The sequence below is a fragment of the Triturus cristatus genome, chromosome 4_2 (assembly GCF_964204655.1).
Source record: "Triturus cristatus chromosome 4_2, aTriCri1.1, whole genome shotgun sequence".
Classification (NCBI taxonomy): domain Eukaryota; kingdom Metazoa; phylum Chordata; class Amphibia; order Caudata; family Salamandridae; genus Triturus; species Triturus cristatus.
In genome coordinates this window covers 412,662,929-412,684,449 of record NC_140586.1, presented here as the reverse complement: position 1 = coordinate 412,684,449, position 21,521 = coordinate 412,662,929, and the positions used below count along the sequence as shown (strand labels likewise).

The window sequence follows — 21,521 nt, the reverse complement described above, 5'->3', positions numbered from 1 at the left end:
AGTGAGGAAATCCATAACGGAGGTGGTTATTGGGGGGGGGGGGGGGGGGGCACCAACAAACACTGTCGCAGAGGGCGTCACCAGGCCCTGCCTGGGGGGGGGGCAGGGGGGGAGAGAGGGCTTAAATTCGGCTCTAAAGAACCCATGTATCTGGCTTCTGATACTAGACCTGTACCACATGCCTCTGGTCGCACACAGCGTAGATTCCATTTGTCAAGTTTTGGCACTCGCAAGAAAACACTGTCATACACGAACAAAACAAAAAATACAGAAATAGTATAGTAGCAAAACGATGTGAACTTGAGGAAGGATTGCATTAAAACAAACGAAACGAGCGGCTTACATTCGGCGACCACAGAATTTCTTGAGAACAAATGTACATTTTAGGGTCACTAGAGCGTCTCATAGCGAAATATCGAGATACATATTTACATATAATGGTGGAAAGCGTTTGTGTCTAAACTCATGCATTCAAAGTACCAGATTAAAGACAAGCACAGAGAGACTCACTAGAAACAAGCTGCAGGCATTTCGTTTTTAATATTTTTAGTATTACTTCACTTGGAATGGTATTAAAATGCAGATATGTATGACTTAGTGTAACCGAAATAAATCAAAGTGTCTGAGTAGAGAAGAAAACAAGCAGAACATAACTGAAATTTTAAAGCGTTTCACCGGTTTGGAAACGGAGGAGCTTGTTTATGAATATACATGTTGCGGGGTTGGCTGTTCTGTCCTCGCCCGATATTTCACAAGAAGTGATAAGGCACTGCTGTATTACAAAAGTTGAAATGTAAAGTACATGTGTGTAGAAGTGTGTGTGGCGCTTCTGTTTTTGACAGGATATGACGTGCTGCTGAAGGTATGGGCAGAGTTAGGTGTTAATTGAGGAGCAGAGTGCGTGCTATTGCAATTTCGTGTTGGTATTTCCCAGTTCTGCATGAAATTACAACCCTTACAGAGACAAAAAAGGAAGGAGGTAAAAGTAAAACCCACTGCTAAGTTCTTGGGCAATGACTGAGGATTCTCAGGCCTGGATCTAGTCTAGAATTCCACATTTCCTAAATGCTCTTTTTCGGATGAGAGTTTTTTCCCATATTAATTGGTTGACGTAGGTTTGTGCCAAGAACTACCTTGGAAATGCCACACTGCACTTTCTGAGGTAATATGGTGCCCGCTGCTGGAGGCACCCTAGGTTGCCTCCTAGTCTTGCCTCAGAACCAGCTACTCTTAGACATGGAAGTCAAGTTTATTTTTTTTTAATGTTCAGGAAGCATGGCACAGGTGGTACATAGTAGTTTCAAATCACATTGCATCACTGTAAATTAGTCGAGTCGAGTGAATGTTTTTTTTTTATTGTTATCCCATTTTACTGGGTCTTTGAGAAAGAGTGCCATGGTATACCCACTGTGCGATGTCACTGGTGATTTTGCAACAAGTGCTACCCTTAGAGAATCCTAAAGTGTGACATCGCACAGTGAAAATAAATTTGGCCCTAATATTGAAATTGACTGAAAATAAAGAGTGCAAAGTAGCCACGGATTAGTGTCTTAAATTTATAAGAGTAGTGTAATACCCACTTGCAACATGTTGCATTCAGATGGGAGATAATAAGAATGAATAACACTGTGCTGACATCTGCAGACATCAAGGCACTGATTTACTAAAGGTTATGGGTAAACTCGCACAATGCAACACAATTTAGCACTATGCACGTGGGCCCTTAAAATGGTTAGTAAATTGATACTGTGTTGTGCGTGGTACTGTGTTATGAGAACGCCCAAGCAAAACTAGTATACAGGGGCCTACATATCTAGAGCCTCATTTATGAGTTTTTGCCGTAGGGCAGCGCAGCTACTGCAAAAGAAAAGGGCAGCAATGCACCGTATCTATCAGATACGGTGCATTCCTGTCCTTTTCCCCTGCCCTGGCGCACATTGGACTGCCGTGCGCCAATGCAGGCACCTTTGCATCAGGGTCCAAGGGTGCCTACGTTGCGGGGATGATTGTTTTTGTGCAGGAAGGAAAACCTTCCAGCACAAAAACAATCACAATAGGCTTTTTCCCCTTTCTATGTGTTCTGCAGAATGTGTTAAACATTAAAATACACAAAGAGATGCGGGTAGGATGATACTCAGTCCAGTGCATTCTTCTTTTCATGATGTATTTAGCACACCCCCAATTATATATGTCTCCCAACAAAGGTTCAGTTAAAAGCACTTTACAACGGCCGCTCTCCTAATACTATTATATGTTTTGATTAAACAAACATCAAGAAAAGTGATGTATGACTATGAGTAAAAAAAAAATGTCTCCGCATCGGTGTAAAATTGCTCTGCACCACTGCAAAATTGCTCAGCTCCGATGCAATTTATGTCACCTAGCCAGCTTAAGCTCCCACATTCTTAACAAGGACTCTGAAGAAGACAGTCACCACATTTGTAAATCTTTTTCGCGCCAAAATTTTAAGCATGAGTTACGTCACGACAGCACAGTTGTGAGATACTTGCCCATTTTTATCAGGGCCTACTCTTGCTACCTGCTTCTTATCCCCTTTTCATTTTCCAGCAGATGGCCTGAAAGTTATGTTTTTTATTGGTTTGCGTTGGCATTTGTATTTCATAAAGTTATCTCGGTGCAATGGAGCCTTTCATGAGAGGGTAATAAGGAAGTGATTCGAGATAAAGTGAGAGGGGAAGCTGGAGACTCTTTGGTGCTTGCCCGACAAGGCAGTGGGAGCCAGGAGTGTCCTTAAAGTCTCTTTATTGGCGACAAGGAGGGTTCTGACAGTTTTCTTGACACGCGTGACGCAGCAGCTTCTTTCAACAGCGTTAAATCTACGCTCACCACAATGACGTAGTGACGCACTGCCGTGAGACCCTGCAAGATGCAATATCATGCACTCTGAGAGGACTAGGTCACAGTTTTTCACACGTCCAAAAAATAAGAATACACCCAAAAATACAGGAGGTACAGTCTTTCGTGGGTCGGGGTCTACATCCGGGCAAGCAGCGTACTGTGTACTGATACAAATATGGCAGTAAGGTGTTTTATATTATACAAAAGAGTCCTTTTCTTCAAGAAGCTTGCCAGGAACTACTATGCGAAGAAAGGCAGCCTTGTCAGACCGGGTTCAGAAATGAAAGCATTGATGACTGAGGTGGAGGAAAGACTCCTTCTTTAGAGTAGAATCTGCTCGGAAATCAAACGCAGTCAGGGTTTCTGCGCCACTTCAGATCTTATATCACCCGTTTCCCGAGCTTCGCCATTCTAATCCTCAGAGCTGTGAAAAGAAAATAATAGAAAAAATAAATTGGTACAATTTCACCCTCCCAGGCAGATTTGTGAATGTGATTTAGAGCAAAGAAAGAACATACCTCGGGGATTGATCCAGTGGCGTTAACAACAGTGTGCAGATTATAAAGAAAGGTCAGTAGAGAAGCAGTTTGTTGAAAGCATGCAAAGGTAAGAGTAGATATTGCAAAGAAGCACCACGTGATCCTTTCAGGTGCCAGCCGGAAAAACATGCATAGCTCACTACTCATATTCTGCAAAAAACGGTTTTAAATTCTAAGGCGAGAGCCCTTATGGACTGCACAACTTTTCAAGTCTTTGGATTGTTTGCACATACATTAGTCATAATGCGTATACATTAATAACCTATTGCGCTCACATTTACTGGATTCTAAGGGACCAACACACAAACAAAGGCTGTCATCAAAATGCAGCTGATAAAATGCGGGTGCAAATTTTGCACCCATGAATTTGAATTAGCGTATGGTGTGCAAATTAGCAGGTGCACAATTTGTACCCGATTCCGAGTCTCAGTCCTCGGAGTAAGAATAACACCCCAATGGCACATGTTATTCTTCATTCCAATTGCTGCAAACAGTGCATGAGCACTATTCGCTCCCAATTTACAGTAAGTTAAAAAGATAACAAATTGAGTGAGAAAACGCTTGTTATTTGCTCCCACACTGTAATTGTAATATAAAAAACAGGGTTCCTGACGCCATCGTGATAACATCCATATTTGTGTAAACAATACAATGCACAAGTTCCAGCTATGGGTACACATGTTTTATGACATTCCGTCTTTGTAACTCGGTCATGTATGCATGGATAATCTACACTGGTATTTGTATGGTGTTAGTGAACATGTGCAATACTCCTCAATGCACCATCTGCTCTCAAGCCCACGACCACAACTCGATTGGCTCATCCCAGTGTCGATCAGTTGCACTTTGCATTGGATCACCTTATTTCTCACCCTAAGAGACCCACTTCCATATCCTCAAATACACTTCCAAGCTGCTCATGAACTATGATGCTCAATACATTGGACTTTTTACTTTCTCACATACCATCTCTCCTCTACATCTTCCCATTTTTAATCATTCTACAGAATCCTTCTGCGTACTGTGTTCTGAATATATGTAGGATTTTCCTGAGAGAAATTCTTAATTCAAAAATATGCATTAAAAACATGAGAAAGTACACGCCTCAGAAACTTGTGCCTTAGAAGGGCGTGGATTTATTTGTAGACTTAATAGGGCCACTATTGAGGGGCGCTGGTTCTGTTCTGTCCCTCTAAAACACAATCTGTGGCATACACGTCATTAGAGAGCTGTAACCGCAATCTTTCCCTGATTACTACCCTGATTTCCTCAGTGTCCCAGGCAGCCAATTTACTGGGCAATGTAGCCCCGACTGCTACAACAGTCAGAAAAATACCCTAGCGTAGACTGCATTTGTGCCTTGTGCTCCTGTTTTTTTTTTAATCCAATGTAGGAATGGAGGGCCCAGTTTACAAAGATTTTAGTCTAACATACTCCTGTAGTACTACTGACACTACTGAATTCCAGGAGTATGCAAGGAATATTCCTGCTTCTTTTATCATCATTTATGTATCGCTGAATCCTCTTTGGTCATTCAAATGAATCCACACTTGTGCACCTACACTGTCTGCGATGCCTCGCAGCACATTCTTTCTTCCCTGGTGATGCCACTTTACTCTTGTAATCTCTTGGTTTCCTCTCCGATAAGTGCAACACTAAAGCTTTTTTTCTTTCTCATATTGTCCAGGCACATCTCTCATCCCACTGAAACTCCTGCATCTTTTCCAATACCAATGAAACACATTGCTCTTTCTTATGTGATGCAAAGCACATTGAGTGGTGACTATGAACAAGGACAGTTACTTCATGCTTCTACCAAAACAGTGGCATACAAAGTGATAAAAACTGCTGTGCCTATATGGCTTATTCACTCTATGGAGGAAAGTGCCTGATCGAGGGTGCTTGTTGGAGTAGCTGTCTTCCTTGTATTTGTCTACTTCAGACTGCGCTTGCACTACACATCTACTTCAGTTTCACCCTAATGTCATCCTATATAATACTTCTGGGGTACATTCACAGAGGTTATGATCATACTTATCCTCAAACCTGATAAAAATCCCAGACTCCCCAAAAACTACTGGTCAATATCGTAGATCAATTCCGGTTGAAAAATTGTTCCTAAAATCTTCACCACCTATCTGGAAAACATTTTATACAAACTGATTAAACATGTTCAGGTTGGTTGACTAAAAAGAAGACTTTCTACTATTAGACTAAGAATTTTTACAATATCCTATACCAAGCTGAAGCGACAATTGCTGTGCCATGGCCGTCAACATCCAATAGGCTTTTGGCAGATTAGAATGTATCTTTTTCAGGAGAGCCCTGGAATGGCATCGCTTACTGCAGCCTTTTAATTTCCCTTGTGAATCTTTTGTACTAATTCACCTCAAATGTTTGTACCTTCTAATCGACACAGATCAGCCTACTGTAAGCTCCAAGGGAGGGAAAGAGCAAGGACAGCCAATAGAGCCGTCTCTACAGAATTCATGGTATCAAGTACAAAATTCTGGAGATGAAACTAGTGACCTATACTGATGATATCCTTGCATTTCAGAAACAGACTTTTCTCTTTCCTTCGTGGTATTCTTTCTGAGACCCGCAATTATGCATTTGGGCCTGGATACAAACTTAATAAAGAAGAAATTAAAATTCTTCCTGTTTCTGTTTATTGAACCTGCATACCTCACCCAGACCTATACCAGCATCCTACATTAATACAATATACTGCGACCCGATTCCCAGAACCTCTTGGGTACCTGTACTTCATAAAAACAAAACACCTACTGAACACTAATAAGAATACAACTCCGGGTGTGATGGTGGAGTCAATTTCTTTACTTTCTACTGTACTATAACTCTGTCAAGCTCCATTAAGACTCGTACTGGCTGCATCCCCTGTCAGTCTATTAGTATTACGCCCTGTGTAAGCTTGGAGTCCCTTCTTACGGATCCACCCCCTAGGCATATGTTTGTCTTTATGGATGGCTACAAAAGTAGGAACATTTTAATAATTCTTGGATATAGTAGGGCTGTAACCTGTAAATTAAGCCCCAAGACAATGCGCAGTACTGGAAATCCAAAAAGCACGATTTAGAACTAACACATGCAACAAGTTTGATCAATCCATATTATTTTGTGATACATAGACCTCTAAAGGTATAATCAGGGATACCCAAGAACATCCTGTAACCTTAAAAACGCTGCAATCCCACTTCGCCTAGGTGGTAAAGAATTGCAGGATCATTCTAAATGTTACTTTGCAATCCTATAAGTCTGAACACACACATCATTATACCAGCAACGTATTTTTACCTTACAATTATTGTACTCTTTAAAGAATACACGCCCTACACCCAGAATGTGGTTCAAATTATCTCCAAATGCACGAAGAGAGAAACATTCTGATTTTCAAGTAGAAATGTAGAGGTAGAGTTAGCATAAGGATAGGAACCCTATTTTGAGCTTGGAACACACTGGGAATTCACAAATCCTTAAAAGCAGCAGTGGCCACCAAAACCTTGTTGGGCAGCCCTAAGTGTGCTTTGGACGTTGGAGTCATTACTATCCAATCCTGCACAATTCTGGAAATCACAGGACAACTGTTTTTTTACGAGGAAGTGCTCTTCATATGTCATGCATAAATTTGTTTTTCAGGTGAAAGTTGAATTGTTCCATCAATTAATTGCCAGACATTAATAGGACACTCACAGATCTGTTTATATTATCCCTATTCTGTGTCATACTTTTCCAAACCATATCAGCACCTTGGTTCATGTGATTGCCAAGGCACTTTTAGAAACTCATGGCCATCCTGAACAAGGAAAACCCTCCAATTATTGCTCTGTAGTGCATAATGAGAAAACCTTGACAATCATGGCAAACACTATAGAATATTCAGTACATTTTGGTGTCCTTTAAACATCTTTCTAGACAAATGGACCCTGATTGAGAACACAAACACAAAGTCCAAACATCTCTTCCATCAAAAACTTGCCCGCATGTCCTTGCATATATCAATTTTCCTCCATTTCATTTTAGTTGTCATCGTTTCCATCTTTTGGGCATTCTAAACTGAGTCTTTACATGAGCTGCTGTCTAATTCAGAAGACTCTAAGTTAGTATTTCCTATTCTCCTTCCCCTTACTACATTAATTTTGTATCTGCGGTCTCTTTGCTTCTTTATTGATTTTAATGTTGTGTTTTGTTACTCTCTTTTTGAAAAAAAGAGTAATGAACTAAAAGAATGCTGATGTTTTATGTACAAACATCCACTGCTGAGCTTTACACTAATAGGTGCCATTGGAACAATTGGCAATCAAAAGCAAAGGAAACTCATTTACTATTGTTGTGACCTCCTACTGCTGTCATTCATTCTTGAACAGCGCGCATCTTACATTTTCTTCAATTGTTTTCCATGCATACATTTCTGTTTCCAACCATCATTTTACCTCACCTTTTGGCAATTAAATCAAGTGCACAAATTCAGTCTCATAAGCAGGCTTGATTATCGCCAGTTAAGTAGTTTTAGAGTTCAGGCATTTATAAAAATTATTATAGTGTCTTAGAAGATACATTTTGTTTAGACCCGTTTTGGAAAATCATTTCAAAGTACCTATTCCTTGCCCAATGGCCTATTCAGTTCAGCTTGTAGGTACTTTGTTGACCTGGCTGAATTCATGAGGAATATGGCAGTAAAAGAAACTACAAAGGATAATATACAATTGTTTAAGTGGAATATCGATGTCTGCCAAATGCAACTTTCAGAAAACAATTTAGAGCTAAGTATGCAGCAGGTTATGAGCCTGGAATCTGGGGATTACCCTGCATCAGCATTACGGGCCATATTTATCAATTTGCTGCGCTTTGCCAAAGGGAGAGGGCAAGAATGCGCCATATCTATAAAGATATGGAACATTCCTGCTCTCTCCGTGCGCTGGTGCACTTTTAGATGCCTAGTGCCAATGCAGGCACCCTTGCACCATGGTGTAAGTGTGCCTGCATTGCAGACAGGATTGCTTTTGTGCAGGAAGTGACACGTTCCTGCACAAAAACAATCCTTTGAGGCTTTTTCCTCATTGTACTAGTGCTGCAGAATGCAGCACATATAGAAAGAGGAAAAAATGAGGTGAAATAAAGCTATTTCTCATTGTTACGGCTCCCATGAGAAGGCATAGCATTTTGGTGCATTCTCAGGTCAGCTACTCATGGTAAATCTGGTACTGGGTAGATGTTAGGGAAAACCCATGCTCCACCCATGGAATGCCTGCGTGGGACACAGTAACGCAAGGCAGTTCCTTGTGCTGCCTTGCGTTACTCAAGATTTACCAAGCACTGCCGGGCCACATACGTTGGTCTTGCGTGGCTTGGTAAATCTCATCTAGGATTTGCGTTGTCCTTGCGTTACCTTGCGCGGTGCAAGGGCGAGACAAAACTTTGATAAACATGCACCTATGTATCTAGTGCTAGAAAAATATTGTGGATTAGCTCATTCTGCCCAGCAATAACATTGGTGCAATTGTATATAAAAATGTAGAGATATATTGGCTTTAATAAATCGACTACCTTGAAATGGTCAAGGTAAGCATACATAGGGAAGTACAGATTTACTATTCTAACTCTATAGCTACTTTTGATATTGTGGTGTCAATATAAATGCAAACTCGATATTAGAACCTGAATATTTTGAAAGCAGCCTCACTATATGTAGCTCCTATGATGGAAATAAAGCTAAGAGCATAATCTAAAGGTCAAATGTAAATAGCAAGAAATATAGCATCCTCACAAAAGTATATATTTAGTAATGAATATAAAACAACCTATAACATTTTTAAAAAACTTGCATAACTATGTTAAGGCGAGAGTGTATAAACAGTCAAGATTAAAATGTAGAAAGGGCTGCTGATAATCTAAAGCTTTACCCATGAAGGGAAATTCAAAGCAAAGGATCCAGTACCCGCTTCAGAATTGAGGTGCACACTTTGCTGTGGCCCTAGGATGTCTTAAATCTCAGTCCAATAAATAGCCATGAACTGACCCATGTTCTAAGCCCTGAGCACAAGTTCATATGGTGTATAGAATGAACAATGTACTCTACAATATGTAAGTGTGTATACACATAATCTACATTGCTAGTTAGGATGAGACACATATTTTACCTCCCTTTTAAGACCAAAGGAGTGGTTAACTTCACTGCTGTTTAAGCCGGTGAACTATGAAGGTGTGGTGGCTCTTCTAATGCAGCAAAGGTTAGGGAGGTGCAACTGGTGCGGCTGCACTTGGTGCTGACTTGGATGGAGCGCTGACCTCAGGTGGGGGCTCTGTGTTAAGCAATACCTAACAATTCAAAAGCAGCTGATACAGCATTTCTTGTGCGGCCAGATTTCAGGCAGCAATAAAAATGTCAAGATAACTCTTATGATTAATGTTCCTGCTACAGAGAGAGATTAGAGTGTTTTCAAGTGGCAGTTTTGATTCGACATAAAGTAGCACAGAGGGTTAATATGCCTGCTGCAAAAAACAGATCTGTTTTTAAAGTGGATTGATGAGTGGATTAGTATAGTAAGCCTTTACCAGCGCTTTAAAAGAAATTAACTGAATGCGAGAGAGAGGAGATGGAGAGAGGAGGGGCCCTTTTTCCGGGTGGTAGTGACGGAGTCTGAGGAGGAGGTCATTAGTTGTGTTGCCAAAAAAGATTGTCGCACCGGGCGCCACCAGCGCCAAAGCCTGCCCTGGCAAAGATGCTATTCCAACTTTCACTAGCACTGCAGCAGAGGCTGTTCATTGTTTCCCATACATACACCTTGGCTTCGGACAGTGCCGATTAACATCTGAAAAGTTATATTGCTTACAGTGGTAAAGGTGCGAGTAGCATTTACCTGCACATAAGAATAACGAGTCATTTGCCAAACATTGTCCGATTAATTGGCAAGTGTCTATTCCCCTTAAGCACAAACAACCTTAACCAATGGAATTTAACAAAAAAGAGAAACTAATTTAATAACAGTGACCTTGAAGGTGAGCCAGACAATGATCTCGCCTCTCTAGGGGATAATATGCTTCCGTCTGGAGAGTCACCTATCCTCTGCTTACTAGTTAGAAGATCTATGGTAGACCCTTATGCTATGCTGGTGTGTCTAAAGAATTGTAAAACTGGAGCGGAATGGAAATGTTTTCCTAGGCTATGAAGAGTATCTTGATCACTCAGTTAGTCCATCACATGACTGAACAGCAATGGCATTGCTTTCTCTTTTTGTTACCTGTTAAGGAAGGGTCTTCAGTGCCATCCTCAAGTATATGTCCGTCAGGCTGTGAGTGGCACAGAGGCTGCCCTAGTGTAGCCTGTTGTTCTTGTAGCGACATAGAGTTTCTGTAAGGTGATGTGTTATTATTTAAATTTACGGTTGTAACGGGTGACTTCTGTTTCACATCATTTTGAATAGAGTGTTGATTGAACTTCCTTACAACTGTATGTGATGGAACCTTCTCAGAGAATTCAGTTTCTTGGTCATCTTCATCATCGTCAATAACCACAAGTTCTGCACGAATGATTCCATCAAAGTCCGAGAGTTTCTTGTTTTGCTGTACATCTTCATCCACATGCTGATAACCCATAAAAATCATGGTAACTGGTTCACTGTCATCAACATAACATGGCATGGCATGAACAAGGTTGTACTTGACATCGTCTTCAAAGTTTGGGGAAGATTTTCCATTGGAATATTCAGAGTTACTAAACATTGCTTCACGGTAATTTTCCTTTCCAGCTTGGTATGATTCATGTTTGTCTTGAGTTGCTTCTTCTTGTGTCTGTGGTATCCTGGTATGTAGGTTATTTGGCAGCTCTGGCTTTTGTGCATGTAGCTTTTGGAATTGAGATACAAATTGTGGTGTTTGTGGGACATCCAACCCATTTAGTTTACTTTCATGTCCACTTTCTTTGCAGTCCAAGGGTTGATTTGGATGCCCATTAAGATCAGGAGTCTTAATTCTATTTTCCACTTGATATGGTGGATCAGCGATATATTCTTTCTGTTGTGGGGTTGGTGAACTAGAATACGGGTAAGAGAATACGGCCTCATGGTATTCTGTTGGGGATGATGCGCTTTTCTCAGTTGCTTTTCTCAAAAGATCCTCAACTTCAACTGGAGCAAGACTGTCTACTCCATTCTGTGTCGGAGAGTTCACAGCATAGACCGACTTCCTACCATCATCATAAACCTTCACTCCAGTATTTTTAAATTCCTCTGATGGGAGTGGTATGGTAGACAAAACTGTGCTTTCTCCAGTCTTCATATCTTTTTCAACTTTGATTTCCATGGCAAACAGTGCTGTCAAGAGAAAAAAAAACTTGAAAATGGCATATTCTAGAACAAAATACATTATATTTCTGTCATCAGATGTACTATTGTCTACACATTCTGATTGGTTTCTAGATTCTTGTTATCAGATAAACAATAGGCAAGGATATAGCTGTGTGGGATCTGTGTATTTATCGGATTTGTGGCAATTCTATACTTGCATTAAAACAATATTAAGGAAGGGATGAAGTGTTCGAAGAAAGGCAGTGACGTGTTTAATGCTTTACTGTTGAAGTAAGCTGGTCTTTGAGACATGTTCTTATTCCTACTGTAGTTACTCTCTGTAATTATATTGTAGTTGTTGCAACGCTTTTTATTCTGCCTGTTACTTGACTTAAGACGTTAGCTGCATTTTAGCTTTTACAATCATTCCTCCTTACCACTCTCCGCTCATTCACTGGCCCTGTAAATGTTTTAATAAAAAAGACAAGAGATTATGCAAATAACAAATAACTGCCCTAGTACAAACTCTGGGGCAATGTCAGATCAAGTGCAAACAGCAGGCTATGTGCAAAATGATGCACATTTATGCTGCACAAATTTGGCAAGGTAAAGCATTACCGGTAAGTATTACTGCATTATCTCCCATTTGGATGTACAGAAATTTGTGTGGTGTTAATACTGTACCCGATAAATAATGCTGCCTTAAATTTGAGTATTATCCTAGGGCGCTATCACCACACCAAACTCACACTGGGGTGTTATGTTGTGGACCCTAGGCCTAGATGCTAAAGAAATAAGTGACACGGACACATGGATGTTGTGGGTGTAACTCATTTATTGACTGGGCCACCTGACTGGTGATGCCTGTGGAGGATAGGTGTTGGGTGTATGTGGGGCAGCCTTCAGGAAGGGGCCGATCTATGATGAGTCCATCAGGACACTACATTCATCCCAAAAATGAAAAGAATGTTCAACAAGTTAAGCTGTGGAACCAAAAACAAAACTGGACACCACTGAGCCTATTGGTTTCCAGAATCAATCAGCAGGACATTAGCCAACACCTAGACCAATTAGGCTGGCTTTAACAGGACATCTCTGCGCGCACTCATAGTTTAACCTGAGGTGAGTCAGGGCACGAACACGGCTGCAAAGAAGTCCGCAGTGTTCTGATACCTGCTAGTGTTGGGTCTTAAGTGTACAAAGTTGGTCTACCCTGTTGATGCTCAAGATAGGTCATGGCCAGTGTAAACAGTTCAAAGGTGTGTATCAGGAGCACTGTTGGAGTCCATTGCACAGCTTGCTTTTGTGGTACTGATTGACTCTCTGTAGAAAGCCTTGTACAGACTGGAGTACTTCTCAGCAATTTTATGAGCTCTTGCTCTGAGGCCTTTCTACCTCCTGGTATCTGTTACTGATTCAGGATCAAGGCCATCACTTGCTTGTGGAGGCCTCTTTAGATGTGCTGCCTACAGGACTGTGTGTGGTTTGCTCTTGGGCTGTTGGGTGTCGTGCATGAGCCATAGAAAGGCCACAAAGGAGCCACTGTCTAGTTACTCGTGCAACTGCAGGGGTAGAATGGTGATGGTCAAAGCATGCTACAGATGACAGGATCAGGATGCGGAATGGGGTGAACAGATTGTTGATGGGTTCTTCAGAGTGTCAGGCGCGCTTCTTTACTGATGGATTAACAATGGCCTTGGTCTCCACTCTGGTTGTAAGAGGCTCCACAGGAAGTAGCTGTGATGCACATTACAGGGACTGGCAGGATGATATTGTCAGTAGGGTGAACATATATGAAGGGTGTCAGTGACTTGCTTTCATGCTTGCATGGATTCTTCGACAGTTGAGGCCTTTGTAGCCTTGTGACTCTGTGAGATACTGGTGCTCTATGTCTTCTACTTCTGAAAGGCATCTGTATCTCTTGACGTACATGCCATGGTTCGCTAGGCAGCAGATGACTGTGTATGGATATTTGCACTGGGAACGGTGCGGTAGAGACTTGGCTTACCCATGGGTGTGGCTTACTCATGGTTCCCCCGCTGGGCTGCCACCAGGTCATAGTTCATCCACATCAGAGACTTGATTATGTCAGTAGATGCACTCACAGTCATTGGTACGATTCGTTTATGGAGTCAATTTCCAAACCTGTTCCCACCTGATCTTCTCACCTTCCAGGCTAGGTCAGTTCTCAGGTTTCCCACTGTGAACCGGCTTGTCACTCTTCTGTCCTTTCCTTCTTCTCGGTTGTCCGGCATACACCTTTTTGACTACACCGGTGAGAATACTAGCTGCTCATATCTCTTCTCTTTCTTTGGTCCGCACCTTGCGGTGGTCAAATGTCTCTAATGACAGGCCTATTGGCTTTAGGGTAGTTGGCTCCGGATTTGTGGTGTGGGCAGGGGCTGATCTACTCCTCTTCACTTCTCTGGTTTTGTGTGGCATCAGGCCCCGTGGTGCATGTTCTTTCATCAGGGACTTTCTTGGAACTCTCATACTGTGAACACAAAGGTGCGGCTGAGGGGAGCCATAGTTATGCCTCACCTCTTAATGGTGCTGAGCTTCTGCGTTGAGGCCTGGCAATCATCACGTAAGGTTAGTAGGTGTGGCACGGTGAGCCTTGAGGGTGCAGGGTGATGGGGCTTTGACATATGGAGTAGAGTCTCAAGTGCACTGTGCTCCCCATCCTCTTTTCAGTCCAGCCTTACTTTATCTGGGTGTCATCAGCCTATGGTTATGTCCACATAGCAGGCTTAGATGATCTGTGTAGAGGGGGGTTCCTGGCCAAGGGGAGGTGTAAGACTCTTGGTTAGGTGGCAGTTTTGTTAGTCTGGAAGCAGTGATCTTGGTGATTTCAGTGATGCCTCCTCTCCTTCCTTGCAACAGAAGCAGAGTTGAAGTGCTCTTTTTCCTTGCCCATCCAGGCTTCCCCTTCAGCTCTCTCCTCACCTTATGAGGGGCAGCCGGCGTTGGGCAGATTCGTGACAGGGGCCTATGTCAACCGTCTGGTGCTGGGCCTGCTCACAGAATCCATATGGACAGCTGTACATTGTTGGTGCGCACTCTGGTGGCACTTTGGTTGCACCACAATACAATTATAGTCTCTCCTTCCTTTGCAATGAATGAGAATTGGTGATGTACCACTGCTTACTATTGGGGGTAGCAATAAAACCAGCTGTGCCTTTTGTTGGAGGGCTGCATTGAAGGCAGTGCAGCCCTTTCCTCTGCGGGACACATGGTGAATGCTGAGAGTTGGTGGATTCCATTATTCACATGGTTCTACATCGCCAGCATGGTGTTAGCACCTGCCCTCTCCTTCGCACCTCAGCACAGACGGGTAGTGGTGTTATTCATTGGACCAGTGCTGCCTAGGCTCCCTCTAGGGTAAACTGTACAGGCCCTGCCCCATTAGGGCCTTCTCGTGTTCTTCATGTGGGATAGGATTTGCATGCACTGGTGGTTGGAACCGTTGTTTATCGGTTCCTGATACACTGGTTCCTTCAGTCTTTAATGTAGCTGGTTATGCCCTGTAGGCAGTAGGGGGCTAGTCACCTTTTGCTCTGCAGATTCACAGCTATTTCGTGATGGGCCTGGGAGGCAGCAAGTGGCCCACTCCAGTGCAAACAGCCAACTCTGGTGCCATCCACCAGTTTTCTCTCTTTATTCTGGTTTCTTGACTGCTTTGGGAGGCACAAGCATCCTCTAGCGGCAACCAACAGGCACCGTGTCAGTATCTATAATGGTCATGCAGCCTCTCTACGGGTGCTCTCTCTCTCTCTCTCTCTCTCTCTCTCTCTCTCTCTCTCTCTTTCTCTTTCTCTCTCTCTCTCTCTCTCTCACACAGGAGTGTGGTGGCGTGGGACTCCTCTCCCCTTTGGTGGTGCTTCTATGTTTTGGCCTGCCTTGCACTCTCAGAGACAACCACCTCTGGCGTGCACCAGGCCGTTAGTGTTTGTTAGTAGCAGAGTGCTCCACATTGCTACCTGGCAGTCATCGCACCGTGCCTCTCCTTTACCATGAAACACCTTCAAAGAAATTGGGTGTGTGTTGCATCCGTGGCAGCGTGTAGCCTCCTAGCTGACCTCCACTATGTTAGAGTGGGTAACAGACAAAGCTCATGCCACCCAGGCTCCACACAATGGCCACCTATCATCTTTGTGATGGTGGTAGGTGGCCACGGAAGATCACGTAGTGATTGTTTGCCCCCTTATCACCAATGTTATGGTGTGTGCCTTAGCCCCACATGCTAAAGAAATAAGTGACATGGACACATAGATGTGGTGGGTGTAACTCACCACGGGCACATGCGCCCAGCGTCTTTTATTGACAGGGTCACCTGACTGGATGACACCTGTTGTGGATGGGTGTGTGTTGAGTGTGGGGACACCCCTCTGGGAGGGGCTGACCTGGGACATATCCATCAGGACACTGCAGGGGGTTGTAAGTGTCTAATCTGTCCCTGTGCTGAATCGTTCGCTTCTTTTTCCTGACCTTCTGCAATCATGTTGCAAAAGCATAACATGTACTGATGCACGCACACAGATAGTCCCTAGTCACATCGATACACACTATTCATTTTGCAATAATTCCTTGAGTATTTCAGAGCATAAAAAAATGATATTTAATAATAAGCTTAGTTCTGTAGGTTGAGCATCGGCTGCAGAGACTCCTACATGGCCTACACAGCCTGCACATCAACAGCCTAAATTCACAGCAAACGTACCATGAACAGCAGCCCGTGCATGTAAGAGCTGTGGGGCGGTGGGGCTGGGTGGGGCCGGGAATTCGACAGACGACGATGAGGGAAAATTAAATAAATAAGGAATCTTTCCTCGTTATCTCGTCTGTCGAAAGCCCCCATCCCACCCCGAACGCGCCTCCACCGCCCCACTGCTCGTACCTGCACTGGCTGCGGCTGATTAGAGTTTGGTATCAATGAAGGGCATTTTCATGCACCAGCAGATGGTTTTGTTTGTCGAGTTTACTGTGTAATGTATTCAGTGTCATGAGTATTAATAATTCTTCATATCAGAAGCTGTAATCCAGGCTGAGATATCTTTTTGTCCCTTGCCATGACAGAAATAACTGTGGCCTCGTTCTTTTTCATGGATTCATTACCCTCCAGAACATTAGGTGGCGGCGGGAGGAAGGGGGCGTTAGAGGGAGCTGGAAAAAACATCACAATACCCATTACCAGGCCCATCGGAGATTCCAGACAACTCTTAACGAGGTCCTAAACCTGGTAATACGGACAGTTCTTATTTACGTGCTTAGAAACATGATTAGTACAGGATGAAGCACTATATAAAAATCAAGTTAATATATTATTATTATTATAAGATGTAGATATATTTAGAGTTATTTGTATCATATAAAGAGGTGAACGCAGGAAGGACTGAGTGTGAAAGGTTTGTAACCGAAAGATCAAGTGGGTTTGAATGGGTGATATCTCATCATAAGTTGGATACTATGTATGCCACTCAAAGCTCATCTGTTCATAATGTACAATTACTATGGTTACCACTTAGTACATATCTTAACAAATTTGATAGTGATAAACAAAATATTTTACCTGTATCTTCTGAGAATTTTCGTCCTCCCTGAAACGTATCTCTGTCTTTCTTTTAAACTTTAATTACTTCATTGGATATGTTAAAATGCATATTGTTAATTATATGAAATTGTATTTGAGGCAACTTGATGTTATTATTGTTATTATTGATGATTCATAATATGGCTTTTCCTGTGCCCTTCATTCCTCCCTCTCCCTTTTCTCCTTTCCCTCTCCCCTTCTCAAAATGCAAGAAGACTTTTTATGGTTTTTCTTATAGCTTTCTGGTACTGCATACTCATTTCAGTTTATCAATATTGTTCTTATATTTGGTTGATATGTAGTGTGAATTGAATTCAATAAAGTCTTTTTTTACTTAACACCGAAAGATCAAGTGGGCTAAGTAGTTCTTCGCTCTCTACTGGCACTTAATCTTGTTTCCAGGTGGATCACTACTGAAGACATTTGTACCCACGAGTTTGATGTCTACTAGGGCACTGAGTGCAGCGGTATAATAGGTTGCTGGAATTTAGGAAAAAATGTACAATTTTGAAATGAGAAATAATTTCTCTAATATATTGGTGTTTGAGAGGTCATGCTAATTTCTGCAAAACCGTACTTTTTTCACTCCGTTTAACAGGTAGTACCCAACCTAAGAAACAGAGGTGGCAATAATGGTAAACAAGCAAACTTTTTAACCTTTTCACTGTTGTGGTGCTTGCGCACCTCTTGCGCCAGAGCTTTTTAAAAAACACAGTCTACATTAGACTGTTTGAACACATGTACTCTTTGCTCTCTTTGTTCACTAATACAAAATACACATTTCTTTGTCCTTTTCATGGCTATGGATAGTTGCAAACCTTGTATCTATATCCCATAGAAGCCTGACAATATGGAAAAAAGTGGCAATATATTCAAATGCTTTCATATTTTCAAATCTGTTCAATATTTTGTTGCATTTATAGTGAGGATAAACCTAAATCCCAGATCACTAAGTAAAGAAATACTGCCCTGAATGTGTTGAGTCCAGCAATAGAGTAACTGTTTAAGGTGCACAGTTGATTTGATGACAAAGATCAAACTTAGAACCACAGGGCAAGAATAAAAACTATGGGTCTCATTAAGCACCATGTAAATACATCTATACAATCACAATTACATTTGGAGTTGATTTCCTAAACTTCATTCCAAGTTGTGTTTTTTACAAACTGGTATGAAGGTCCAACTCACTCTTGGTTTCCTTCTTATTATAATTTGGTACCCACTTTGTTATTATCTCCTGGCATCTTCCAACATGAGTTAGTCATTGAGTGTTTCTTTTAGTCTTTATTTAATTTCTTTTATATCAGAACATGAACTGTATTCATACTACTCAATATGAAACTTTAAATTTTCATTTTTAGGTCTCGCCTACGCAGCATGCATGCGCTGCTTCGCAGGGCCTTTAGCTGTCGCTCTGCTCATTTTCAAGCACACACTCGTGCTTGTGGCGGCATCCAACTTGCGGGAGCGCACAGGGGCGCGCCACACGCATGAGTGCAGTGCTTGAAAATGAGCAGACTGCTCTCCCCAGCGTGCGTGCGTGCACCACTCGCGGGCTCACCTCCTCCTCCCCCTCTCTCTTACAAGCAAGGTTTTGAATTAGCGTGGTCGCTTTCACCACGCTAATTAAAAACAGATGTTAATTAGCGCGTTTGCCGCGCTCCTCTCTCCCTTGCCTTTGATCTTCCTCTTGTTAAACTTTGAATGCCCCTACCAACCACCATTCTCCACTTTAAATACTCTGGGAGATCTTCAAGGACTATTTCAGACTCCAGTGCTTTAATTGTTTTCTAAGAATTCAGTCTATCCTTCTGCTCTTCCAATCTTTTGTTATTGAGAGACTGGAAAAATTAGAATACAATTGAAACGCGTTTTCAACATCGTGCTAGGTTTCTACAGTTCTTCGTTTGGTGCAGTATACCCTTGTTTATAAAACATGGCCTTCCTAAAGTGTGTTGCAGTCTGACCAGTTTCTGTGCTAAGCCTCAAGGAACAGTTGATTCTCTGTAGATGGGGGTCGGACCATGTAAAATCTTGTGGCTTTATATTCACTTTTAATAACCTACCTTCAAAGAATATACACTACTTTTATCTGCTCGTGTATGAAAGAGACAGCTGGGTCCTCAAAACCGCTTTCATGTGTACAGTGACAAAAGATGGAGCGGTGCTCGAACTGTGTGTAACTCTCACTTGCCAGTTGTGGAAAGAAGACCTATCTTTTTTCAATAGAGCTGTAAATATTCAGAAGTGATGCACAGATACAGCTGCTGAATAAAGAGAATGATCATTTCCACTTCACCTGCCAATATGTCTGCTGGGAGTTTGGTCTTCACCGCTTTCATGCTCGCTTGTTTAATTATGCACATGGCTAATTAACTGCAGCCCCACCTTGCCTCTTGCGCCAAAGCCCTTTTCACAAAGTGCGCTGACAGATGACAGTGGGGCCGGCGTGGGCAGTGCTGGGCTGTCGATGGTGATGTGGGCTTAAGTGATCAGGGCCCTGCCGCACTGCCCCCTTAAACCTCCATCTCCGCTCCTTGGGACATGGCAGCAGAGATGGTGCTCAGGAGCCGGCTTCTTCTGTGAATACCTGCAGCCTGGAAGACGTATGGGTCAACACACAGAGGGCACAAATGAGGCAATGTCATTACTGTATGTGACTATGTAATATATGATGCCTCAAAATTATTTCGTACATCCTCCAAATCATCATCTGGTGATAGCTTTTAGCTATATCACATTTTATTTGCATTTGCCCACAACTGTTAGACCTTAGGAAGATGCTGATGAGAGTAATATTTGGCAGAATGACTGTCAGTAGTTTTAAAAATGCCGTAAGTTTATGTGTAGGAAGACAGGATTGTCAGTTCACTGGCAGTGTATCCATTTTTCTAGACAGAATACACCCCACAATAGGCTCACTGATTCACTTGGTTTCTGCAATGTATTTTAGAGAGGTGTTCAATGAAATCTCATTCCAAGTTTTACAATCATTATTCTAATTTTAATGTATCTGGTATGCATAGTGAGGCTTGAGTAACATCATATTTAATTTCTGTAATGTATGTAATGTAGTACAGACCCCTGAACAGTGATACGGCATTGATATCATGTTCTTTTATGGCTGCTGTTTACAAATATGAAAATGAGTCACCAGGACTAAGCACACAGAGTATGAGGAGACTTCGAGACGTACACAAATGTTACCATCTGTGCAGGTCACCTCAGAGCTGATTGGTATCTTTTTATGCATTACATTCCCGATTATATGAATGTCTTGATGTTGCTTGTATTTTCTATTTTAATTTATGATTGTAAGTATATTGCAATAAACTATAAACTTAAATTGAATACCACTGCCAGTATAGTTAGTGCAAACTATGCACCCAGTTGGTAAATATAACTAATCCTAATGTTTTGCAGGTTTCTCTGTCTAATTTAAAGTCACTTTTCACTCCATTTGTGCTGCAGACCGCTCAGAAGAATACAACAGTAACCCTGAAATTCCTCAATAAAACTAAATGCCTTCTTTTTATATCTAGCTGAACCACATTTAGTTCTCTTGAAAAATATTGTTTTAAGAAAAAACAGAAAATGTCATGATTAGCATGTACAGTACCTTTCCTATTTTGCTCATCATTGTGTTCTTCTTCATGTGCTACCCTCTTATGCATGGACGGTCTGTAGGACCTGGGAAGGTCAGGTATATTGGAATATATGTAATTCACAGGCTCTGAGAAAAAAAAGCAGAGAGACAGAGTTTATTTAGTTTGTTTTCATTCCTTTGTGAAATTATACAATGAGTGGAATCTTCCATGCATCACAACTTCTCAGTTGGGCACTGATTTTCTTAGAAAACGTAGACCATGACTTGGGGCCAACTGAGATGGGGATGTAAATAAGAGTCTCAATTGCTGACCTCAAGGGTTGCACCCTTCTCATACATAAACCATATAAACATAAAGTGCTAATATTGAAAAGATCATTGAGTTGAACCACTGACGTTTAAGGAGTGATATTACAGGACTACTTTACATATTCCAAAATGCCTTATGAATAGGCCCCATTAAGGTTACATTAAAAAAAAGAACAGCAGGTTGCATCATTGCATCCTTCTAAAACTATATGAAGCATCTACTATTCATGAGGCAACATGAATCCTACAGACTTAGCTTCATTACAAACCCAAAGGATATATATCATATCGGTCTTCCTCAAAATCTTCATGAA

At 41.9% G+C, this 21,521-nt stretch overlaps 1 protein-coding gene across 1 annotated transcript in view; it reads right to left on the bottom strand.

The window, feature by feature from the left end:
* Positions 1–521: 521 nt before the first annotated feature.
* Positions 522–21,521, bottom strand: part of PALMD (palmdelphin) — a 199,034-nt gene continuing 178,034 nt past the window's right edge. Inside the window, exons 6-8 of the mRNA XM_085601862.1 lie at positions 20,911–21,024; positions 10,658–11,728; positions 522–3,283 (exon numbers count right to left, since the gene is read on the bottom strand). Of these exons, the coding sequence (XP_085457988.1) occupies positions 3,240–3,283; positions 10,658–11,728; positions 20,911–21,024 (1,229 nt within the window). The 3' untranslated portion in view covers positions 522–3,239. The remainder of the gene's footprint in view (positions 3,284–10,657; positions 11,729–20,910; positions 21,025–21,521) is intronic.